Here is a 10190-nt window from a genome sequence, read left to right as displayed (position 1 = left end):
AGGGAAACACGGCATCCCGCTGGCCTCGCAGATGGCCTGGGTCTGCCCAGGGCAGCCGCCCGCGCCCGGCCCTGAATGCCCGTTTTGTTGGCCAGGCTGGGGGAGGCCTTGCCCCGCGCTGCCCTGGTCCTGCTGCTCCGTGAATACGGGCAGTGTGTGCACACAGCGCCGCAGGGCTCAGCTCCCGCCGGCCCGGGGGCAAAGGTGGCCCTGGGGCTGCCAGGGCTGGGGGCTGCTGCCTGCTGGGGCTGCTGGCTCCCAGCCAGCCTGGCTGTGCATCCCTAGGGAGATGGAGAAAGCCCCTGCACCAGGCTGAGCCCAGCCATGAGAGCCGTGCCGTGCCGTGCGTGCTGCCAGGGAAGGGGTGTCTGCAGGTGCACCCCACCAGCCCAAGGGGTTGCCATGGTGAGGCCGGGGTGCTGTGGAGCTGGTGCTGTAAGCCTGGGAAAGATTTCTGTTTCCACTGGTGAGTGAGTCAGCGGCGGCACCGCCAAGGCCCGTGCTCCCCTCCCTTCCCTCCGGCCACCGCCACCGCCCGCTGCCCAGCCCTTTCCCACAGCTGCTTGGGGTCGTCAGCCTTGGCACCTGTGTCCCCACATCACACCACGTCCCTGCACCTCCCTGCGCTCCTGGAGACTGACCAGAGGCCCTGGTGGCACCAATGTTCTCCCACCAAACATGTCCCAGCATGGGCAGCAAATGGGTGGGGGCACAGCATGAGGGCTGTGGTGCTGGCACTGAGCCTTCTGCTCCCCGGGCATGACCTGGGGGCTACTGGCATGGCTGGGCACCGTGTCCCAAGCAGAGCCCTCTGCCAAGCCCCAGGTCCTGGAGCCTGGCAGTGCCCAAACAGCTGAGCTGCAGGGGATCCAGGTGGAGGCAGCTTGTGGGGTGGAACAAGGACTGAAGTCCTGGTGCACCCTCAGTGGGTGCCAACAGACTGCAGCCATGGGCAAGCTCTGGCCGGGATGTCACCTGCCCTCTGCGCATCCTGCCCACCCAAAGACTGGCCACCCCCAGCTCAGCTCAGCCCCGAGACAGCTCAGCACTGGGCTGGCACCCTGGGGAGAGCAGGACGCCAGCCTGGGCAGCGGGGCCAGGAAGGAGGCAAAACCACCACAAACAAACCAGCCCGGCCAGTAACTGAGAAGGGGGGGTGGGCTCAGGGCTCACTGCCCGGCTGCACCGAGGAGATTTTGGGCACCAGAGCCACCTGCCCAGATGGCCTCAGCTGCCCTTCCCCAGGCGCCACATCGCTGTCACGGGGGCTTCGAGCACCACAGCCCCCCAGCATCCCTGCTCAAGCTTCATTTGCTGCTTGCTGCTGAACTGAGAGATTTTAATCTTTTAATCACGTTATGAGCCGAGGTGGTGCCGGCCACGCACAGGAGGAATGTCTGGAAGTCAGCAGCGCTGTCGCAGCGGGAGCCCATCCTGCCCCCACCCACGTGTCCCCACTGTGTCCTGCTTGGGGACTCCTGTCCTGCCCAGCCTGCCTTGTCCTGCGGCCGAACTGGGACCAGGGGCAGAACGTGGCACCAGAGAGCAGGACCAGCCATCGGGGACCCGTGCCAGAACAAGGATCAGCTCACAAAGGGCTGCTGGGACTGAGACTCCCCTCCAGAGCCCGAAGGACCCGACACAACGCAGTGCTCTGACCATGTGGGTTTCATCCCTCCCTCCCCGTGTTTTCTGGCCGAGGGGAGCGGAGGGGTGTCCGTAGCCCAGCCCAGCACAGCGCGGAGCCACGGCAGCCCCTGCGGAAGAACAACAAAGCCCTGGAATTAGAGATGTGCTGGGAGTTTACTTTACCACAAAAAAATGTCAGAAATCCGTATTGTTTGTACAGGGATTTGCTGGGGATCGCTAGATAAAAGCCTGGCAGGGACCCAGTCGGGGGGGAAAAGTCGGCCGGCTCCTTTTTGGTGGCGAAGACCCACGGCCAAACGAGGGGGCTGTGCATGGCAGGGACAGGGACAGGGACAGGGGCAGGGACAGGGGGGACAGGGGCAGGGGGTGCAGGGGCAGGGACAGGAGCAGGGGCAGGGACAGGGGCAGAGGCAGAGGCAGGGACAGGGGCAGAGGCAGGAGCAGAAGGGGCAAGGATAGAGACAGGGGCAGGGACAGGGGCATGAGCAGGAGAAGGGGCAAGGACAGGGACAGGGACAGGGGCACAGGAGAAGGGGCAGGTGGTGCCGTGAGCCAGAGGAGGATCTGGGAGCAGCGTGGGGCCAGCAGAGGGGGAGCCAGGCTGCCCCGCGCCTGGCACCAGCCTCATGTCCCCGCAGTGGGAAACCTTTCCGCATGCAGGGACGCGCCGGTGCCAGCTCCGCAGCCGCCGGTGCGTGCGGGGCCCGGCGGGGCCGAGGGGCCGCTGCCCGCACACACGGCCAGCACCGGGAGGGCGGGGGCTGCTCTCACCCGGGCCCCCCCCGGGGCCCCCCGGCAGCTCCGCGCTTGCCAAGCTCGGAGCAGCCCCAGGGCAGCTGCTCGCCGTGCCCACGCTCAGCTGCTCCGCGCCCGGCACCCGCCTCGGCTCCCGGCGGCTCTGGGGCTGCAGTTCGGGCTGGACGGAGCCAAAGCTGCTCCCCAGGACCCGGCAGGGACCGGGACCCTCCTGCCTCTGCAACGCCCTGGCACCGTGCTGGTGCTGCTGGGGGAACGTGGGGTGCCCGCCCTGGGCAGAGGTGCCTGCAAGGTGTGACAGCAACCCCTGGCACTCCTGGCCGTGGAAGTCGGGTCAGTGGACGAGGAGGGCGAGGGACAGGGACAGTGAGGGATGGGGACGGTGAGCACCCACCCTGCCCGCTCCTCCCTGCCCAGCTCCAGGACAAATGACAGCACACGCAGCCCGCTCTCACATCTGTTATGTTTTAGTACTGCTCACGTCTAAAATGACCAAAACCAAGCCAAGCAGCCCCTTGCTCTGCCTCACACCGAGAGGGAGAGGCCGGAGGGCTGCCCTGCCCAGTGCTGGGTGCGGGCAGGGGAGAGGGCAGGTGAGAGGGCAGGTGAGAGGGCAGGTGAGAGGGCAGATGTGAGGGCAGGTGACAGGGCAGGTGACAGGGCAGGTGTGCAGGTTGCTGTGCAGGCTGGACACTCCAGGCAGGCTCCTCCACGCCTGCTGCCGAAGGGGACTTGCACGTCCCCTTGCATCCAGTGAATGCATTTAAATAACAAACTCATGATCAGCAAAAGCAGAGGCATCTTAACCACACTTCCTAAAATAGCGACTGGCACCTGTTCCTGACGCCTGGCAGTGAGGGGGCCCGCCCTCCCCACGGGGCACACGAGGGCACAGGGCTGTCCCGGCACTGGCACGGCTGGCAGCGGTGGCACTCGGGCGTGCGGGGAGCGTGGCCGGGCTGGGGCGGTGCAGGAGGCGCTCAGGGCGCTGCTGCAGGGCGGGCGGTGCCAGCAGCGGCACAGGGACGCGGGGCTGGGCTCCTTGTGTCCCCGGGAAGGCGAGGCTGGCCGAGCTGCCACGGCCCCAGGGGCCACGTTGTCACAGGGGTGTCTGCTGGGGGCTGCTCTTGCGTGCTCCCCCTGCCCTGCAGCACGGTGGGCACGGCGCAGGTGATGGGGAAGGGTTTGGAGTGGAAGCCAGGCTCTTGCCGCAGCCCTGGCTGGAGTGGGGGTGCCAGGGCCGGGCTGCGTCAGGGTGCCCCAGCCAGGCACGGCGCAGGGTGGGCACAGGAGTGCAGTGGGACCCGCCCGGGCACTCAGACCACGAAGCGGAGCCCGTAGGTCATCTGATGGCCGTTGTCCCAGGCATAGAGCACCTTCTCCTTGGGGTTGTAGTCGACCTGCGTGGTGAAGGAGTAGTGGTTGAGGAAGGGCAGTCGGAGCTCTGCCTCCGTGTCTGTGTGCGTGTCGAAGGCGTAGGAGATCTGCCCTTCCTTCTGGCTGTAGGTGTCCACAGCATAGAGGATGCCACAGATGATGAAGCAGTTCCCGTACGTGTTGCGCTTCAGCCCCGTCTTCCAGGTGGTTTCCTTGCGCACCGAGAGGTCCACGGGGTCAAGTCGGCTGAGGACGATCACCTCCTGCTGGGAGTAGTCGTAGTCCACCGAGGGGTAGATGACCCAGAGCCCGCTCTCATCCACAGCGAAGTCGATGTCCGAGTGGCCCCTCCACTTCCAGGGCGTCGTGTCCTCGTACACCACGTCGTGGAGCTGCGCCCAGCCTGCCACGTACCGCTCCTTCAGGTCGTACTTGATGATGTTCTTGGTGAAGGCACGGTTGTAGTAGAAGGCCCCTCTGTACACCACGTGCCCGGTGCCAATCCAGTTGTAGGGCAGCTTATAGAGGTTGCTCCAGCGGCCTGTGGGTGGGTGGGAGAGGTGTTGGGACCCTCCACATCACAGAGGTGCCATGCACGATGGCCAGAGCATGCTGGCAGCAGCAGGGGACTTGTGTCACCCTTGCTGACCTCTGTACGCCCCCCTCAGCTGCCCACCGCCCCAGGGCCCAGCACAGCTGGTGTCACACAGCACTGCACACCCCCCCAGGAGGAGCCAGGGCCCCTGTGCCCCTCACCCTGCTTGAAGTTGTCGAGGCTCCTGAACTCCACCAGGCTGTTCCCATAGTAGTAGTTGGTGACGTAGATGCGGCCATCCTTGGCTGCCGGGTCCTTCATCCAGGCCCCCTCGTTGCGCCCGTAGCTGTGGTGCTCCGTGGGGGGCTCCACCGACTCGATGGTGCCTTCGCACTCTGCCTCCTTCACTGGGTGCCCAGGGGAGGAAGAGGAAGGCTTATCCCTGCCCAGGCAGCTGACTCCTGCTCCTTCCCGTGGCAGATTCCCGCTGGCTTGGCTTGGCCAGGGGCACTGGGAACACGGGGTGCCCTCTCCAGCCGCCCCCGCTCACCCGCTCACCTCGGTTGGGTGTCTCCCCGGTGCTGTCAGCGCCCTGCCCCAGGGCGGTGCCGCGCGGGGCCGGGGCGGTGCTGGGCACAGCCGTGCTGCTGGGCACGGTGCCCTCCGTCTGCGCGACAGCTTGGGCTGGGCTGCCCTCAGCTGAGGGGGGCGGGGGGCCCCTGTCCTCCTGCTGCTCTGACACGGCTGCCCCTCTCCCAGGGCCCTCTGTGGGGGGACGAGCCGGGGGTCAGCGCGTTTGCAGGGGCAGGCCCTGGCCCCCCACCTCGGTGAGAGGTGCCCCCCAGCCCTGCCTTGCCCCCAGACTCACCGCGGCTGCCGGCCGTACCCTCCGCCGCTCCCGCCTGCCCGACCTTGTAGTAGGTGATGCCTCGGACCACCGTCTGCTGCTGCGCCAGGGGCTTGGGCTTGGCCGTGGGCTGTGACCCCGCCCTGGCCTTGGTGCTCTCCTTTTTGGGCTTTTCGGGCTTCAGCGGCTTCTCCTTGGGCGCTCGGGGGCCTGCCCTGTCCCCCAGAGCCTTGCGGGTGCTGGGGTACCGTCCTGCCTCCTTCTCTCGGCCACCTGTCGTGTCCTGGGGGGCACAGCCTGGTCAGACCCCCTTCCCTCCCATGCCCTCCTCTTCCCTGCCACCACTGTGCCAGGCAGTGGGCACAGGCACCAGCCCAGGGGTTACCCCAAGGATCCTCCACAAGCCTGGGGGAGCTTGGCCATGCCTGGCAGCACCCACTGTGCCTGCATGGGGCTGTGCCCTGGGGTACCTGGGCCCTGGGGTAGCTGTGCCTTGGGGTACCTGTGCCTTGCTCTCGGGGATGGCAGCCGCATCCTTCTGCAGCAGCTGGTAGCCCAGGTTGGAGATCTCCTTCTTGATGCTGATCATGATGTCAGAGTAGTTCTCGTAGCGTTTCATCTGGTCGGTGAGGTGCTGGACGCTCTCCTTCATGAAGTCATTCTCCCTGCTCAGGTTGGTCTTGATGGTCTGCAGGAGAGGAGAGGAGAGGCTGGAGCCCGTTCAGGGAGCTCACAGACAGTCCTGAGCTGTGCAGGGGGAGCACCGCGGGGATGGGGCAGCTGGAGCTCGCTCACCTCCTCCAGCGTGTTCATCTGTGCCACCACCTTGCCGATGTAGGAGTGCACCTTCATCAGGTCCATGCTGTACAGCGTTCCCTCCAGCAGGTCCACCATGGCCTGCAGCTGCAGAGGGGATGAGGGATGGGGCCTGGGGTAAGGGCTAGGGCACGGGGCACAGGGCAGGGGCACGGCGTGGGGAGCGGGTCTGCCCCCCAGTCCCACCACACCACAGATACCTTGAAGAGCTCAGGGGCCTGTTTCTTCAGCTTCTCCATCTTCCACTCATTCTCGCAGGGGTTGAGTGAGGAGGGGGGCGCGGTGCAGGAGCACTTGCAGTCAGCCCCCGAGCTCACCGTCTCCACGGTGTAGAAATCCTCCACGCGCGCGCTGCCGCTCCTGACGCGGCTGCAGGCGTCCTTGCTCAGCGGCCGCAGGATGCACTTGCAGCGGCAGTCGGAGCCCTCTGAGGTCATCCGGACCTGGTCCACATCGCCCAGAGCCTGCGGGACACGTGATGAGCCCGGTGTCCCACCCGGGTGTCCCGCAGGGCCTCGCCAACCCCAGCAGACCATCACAGCCAGCTCCCTCACTGCCGCTTGCCCAGAGATGTCCCACTGCCGCCGGGGCTCGTGGCTGTGCCCAAAGGAGTGAGGCACTGTCTGGTCCAGAGCACCCTGTCCCACCAGGCTGGCAGAGACAAAGCCCACGGAGCTGCTCATCCCTGCAGTGTTTTGTGGCCCAGGTACTTCAGTCTCATTTCTGTGGCTGCTTCCCAGCCTCCAGCAAGACCTCAGCGAGCAGGGATGGTGGCAAGAAGACCCAGCAGCGCCTCTGTGCCCCCGCTGCAGGGCTCCGAGCCCACACAGGCTCCGTTGTTTGCGGTGACATGCAGCCACCTCGGGGTGAGCTCGGCCCCTCAGTCTGCCGCGATGGCCCGAGGCACAGGCTCAAGGACTCCCTTGTTTCCACACATGGCCCTGATTCACGCTACGGAGCCCAGGGTGCTTTTCGGCTGCTTTAGCTCATTTCTCCCGCTGTGCTCAGGAACAGGGGAGCTGAGTCCCTCCCGACCCCTGCCACCGGCTGTGCACCTGCGGGGGACCCCCGGGCTGGCAGGAGCACGGCCAGGCCGCTCTGGGTGTCCCATGTGCCCGCTCCAAGCACCCCGCAGGGTGGGAGAGCAGGGAGAGGCAGTGCGGTGACCCCGGAGGGACAGGGCTCTGCCCACAGGGACTCTGACTCATCCTGGGAAAGAGAACGGTGGCAGAGCTGGGAAACAAGCTGAGCTCTGGCTCCCGGTCCTCCCCGGACCACAGCGGAGCGCAGAGCGGCGTGGGAAAGGGCACAGGCCCGCGGGCTCCACGTCCTGCCACAAGGCAGCAGCCAGGGCCGCCCGCGCAGGGATGCTCCTTGCTGCCGCAGGGCTGCTGCGCTGGTGGCACCGGGGCACTCCCTGAGCCGGGCACGGAGCTCCCACAGCCCACACGGGCCAGGGGCTTCCTCCCCTTTCTGAAGGGCTGCAAAACTTCACACATTTTGCATTTCAAAAAACCCTCTTTCGTTCAAAGGGAAACCAGGTCCTGCTGGCTGAAGGGAAACACCAGGAAGCCAAAGGGCTGTAAATTGAGCAGAATCTAATCAAGTTCTCAGCAGGGAGCGGGGCAGGGACCCCCTCCCCAAACACCACCTCGCCAGGCTCGCACGTCCCCGGGGCCCCTGACCTCCCCCACGGCCACTGCGGCGCTTGTGCAAACAGGCAGGACGGCTCCAGCCCGGCCAGAGCCGGCGGCACACAGCCAGCAGCGCCGGGAGCTGGGCTGTCCCGGCCGGCAGCGGGCACGGCACTGCCCGGTGAGCACGCATCCTGCGGGAATCCCAGGAGAGATCCCTGCACTACGCCCGGGTATCTCCGCACCGTGCCCGGGTGTCCCCGCACCGTGCCCCGGTGTCCCTGCACCGTGCCCGGGTATCACTGAACCGTGCCCGGGTGTCCCCGCACCGTGCCCGGGTGTCACTGAACCGTGCCCGGGTGTCCCCGCACCGTGCCCCGGTGTCCCCGCACCGTGCCCGGGTATCTCTGCCCGGGCCGCCGCCCACCTTCGCGTGGGGCCGTAACACTAAACCTCGCTGCGCCGTCTGCCAGCTTCCCTAAACAGGAACTGCATGCTCTATTTATACAGAAAAGCCCATAAGCGAGGAGGTATTAAAAAAGAGGCTCCCAGGCGGGGAGACTCTGTGAGGGTCGCCCACCCGGTGCCTCGGCTGTGCCCTCTGCCAGCCCCTGCCCGGCTGTGCCCGACTCCACAGGGACAGCCCACCCCAGGGCGCGCACAGGTGGCTGGGGATGTGAGTGCAGAGGGCAGCCCACGCTGCTGTGCTGTGCTTTCTCCAGGTGGGAATCTGTGAGCTCCCCAAGAAACCTGCTGGGGGGCTGATGCAGCCCTGCAGGGGCTCTGGGGATTCTTTCCCTGGATCCCCCACTCACTGCAGACCCCAGCCCAGGGTGCTGGCAGGTGGCTGCTGCCTCTCCTCCCTCCCCGGGGGCTGCACAGCCATGGCTGTGTGGGAGAGTGTCCCTGCACTTTGCTGAGGGTTTCCTCACTGCAAGTTTTATGAGCTGGGTAATTTTCCCGGTTTCCGGGACCTCTTGCAAGAGCATCCATGTGAGCACAGAGTTTGTGACATTATTTGGAGAAAGCGGGACCTTTGACAGTGACCCTTGGCCAGCTTTTAAGCTGTCCCTTGGCTGCTGCCAGAAGACTCGTCTCGGAGGAAAACACGCTGTGTTGATAAGCTGCCGCACTGCACGCCTCTGGCACAGCTGCGGGGAGGCATGTCCCCGTCACACAGGGGAAAACATGTCACCCTCCTCTTCCTCCTCCTCCCAGCTTGGCACAAGGTGTCAAACACGTCCTGCAGCTGAGGCAGAACGGTGCTGGCAGGGCTGGGCCGTGGCTGACGGCAGCCAGGCCCCGGGCGTCCCGTGTTGGTCACGGGGACACAGCCATGCCAAGCGCTTGTGTGGCACACGCATGCCCACCGATGGGATCCCATCCAACGGCAAGAACGGAGAAAACACCTCTGAGCACAGCAGGCAGCACCTGCGGGGAGGGAGACGGCACCGCGTGGATCGCTGAGTCCTGCCAGCATCACCCCTGGCACCCTGCCGGGAGCCCAAGCAACAGGGCATTCCAGGCTTCGGATATCTGTTCCAAGCTAAGTGCTGCCCGACAACAGCTGTGTCAGCGTCGTTTCCCACCAAACGTCTTGGAAAACCCTGTCTTTTTAACATTTGGTGATCCTAGCAGTAGCTGCTCCCACCGCCATTCCTCTGGGCTGGGTCCCGGTGTCCCTGCTCCGGCCCCGCTACGGCCACTGACCCCGTGGGAGACGTCTTCCAGCTGGAACCGAGGGCTCCTGGACGCAGGGGGAGGCTGGCTCCCCCCCTGCCCGGTCCCGCTCCTGCTCCTCATCCCCGCGGGGAAGGCTTGTCTGGGCTGCTCTCTCTGGCACGGAGTCGCTCCCTGCAGCGCCCATCACCGCAGCGCCGGGGCTTGGGCACCTTCCAGCCGCTCGAACGCGCCCACAGCCCGGGTCATTCCCTGCGCCGAACCCCCGCCGCGATGGGAGCACCGGCACCCGAAGCCCGGCCTTTCCCGGGACCCCCGCCCGCTGCCCGTGTCGGGCCGCGCCCCCGCCGCTCCGCCCGGGCACGGAGAGCAGCGACCGCCGGGGACACCGGGGCTGCCCCTGCCCGCTCCCGACCACCGCCGTGATCGCTCCCGGCCACGATCGCGATCCCGGTCCCGGTCCCGACCGCAGTCGGTGCCGGTGCCGGTCCGACCCGTCCTTACCGTGGCGGCGCCGCGCACCGCGGCCAGCGCCGGGAGCAGCAGCGCGGGGAGCAGCAGCGCCCGCATGGCGAGAGCGGCGGTGACCGCCCGCACCGAGCGCCCGCTCCGCCCGGCCCGGCCCGGCCCGCCCGCGCCGGGGCTCCCGCCGCGCCGCGGCTGCCCGGTGCCCCGCGCCGGGGCTCCCGTCCCTCCGCGGGCTGGCCGATCGCTCCTCTGCGGAGGCGGTGTCCCCCGGAGCCCGCCCGGAGCCTCGCCGGGGCTGTGCGGTTTCCCCGGGCTATGCCCCGTGCCCGGTTTCGCCCCTCTCGCGGTGCCCCGTGCCCGGTGCCCGGTTCCCCTCTCCCGGTGCGCGATGCCGCGGGCGGCGCTCGGGGCTCGGCCGCCGAGTGCC

General features: G+C 67.0%; 1 protein-coding gene across 2 annotated transcripts; it reads right to left on the bottom strand.

Annotated features, from left to right (window-relative positions):
• Nucleotides 1-2855: 2855 nt before the first annotated feature.
• OLFML2A (olfactomedin like 2A) lies at nucleotides 2856-9932 on the bottom strand. Of its 2 annotated transcripts, XM_041483946.1 has the most exons (8): nucleotides 9800-9932; nucleotides 6182-6445; nucleotides 5961-6068; nucleotides 5668-5853; nucleotides 5187-5448; nucleotides 4877-5083; nucleotides 4540-4725; nucleotides 2856-4324 (listed from the first exon to the last, which is right to left on the bottom strand). In XM_041483946.1, the coding sequence occupies exons 1-8, from the start codon at nucleotides 9863-9865 to the stop codon at nucleotides 3723-3725; spliced, it is 1881 nt and encodes a 626-aa protein (XP_041339880.1). In that variant the 5' UTR covers nucleotides 9866-9932; the 3' UTR covers nucleotides 2856-3722. The 2 variants fall into 2 exon arrangements, with proteins under 2 accessions (XP_041339880.1, XP_041339879.1); XM_041483945.1 differs by lacking the exon at nucleotides 9800-9932 and having other exon boundaries at nucleotides 6182-9778.
• Nucleotides 9933-10190: the final 258 nt, after the last annotated feature.

The sequence above is a fragment of the Pyrgilauda ruficollis genome, unplaced genomic scaffold (genome assembly GCF_017590135.1).
Source record: "Pyrgilauda ruficollis isolate IOZ18807 unplaced genomic scaffold, ASM1759013v1 scaffold62, whole genome shotgun sequence".
NCBI lineage: Eukaryota > Metazoa > Chordata > Aves > Passeriformes > Passeridae > Pyrgilauda > Pyrgilauda ruficollis.
The sequence above is the reverse complement of the archived record's forward strand: the minus strand, read 5'-3'. Positions and strand labels throughout refer to the sequence as shown.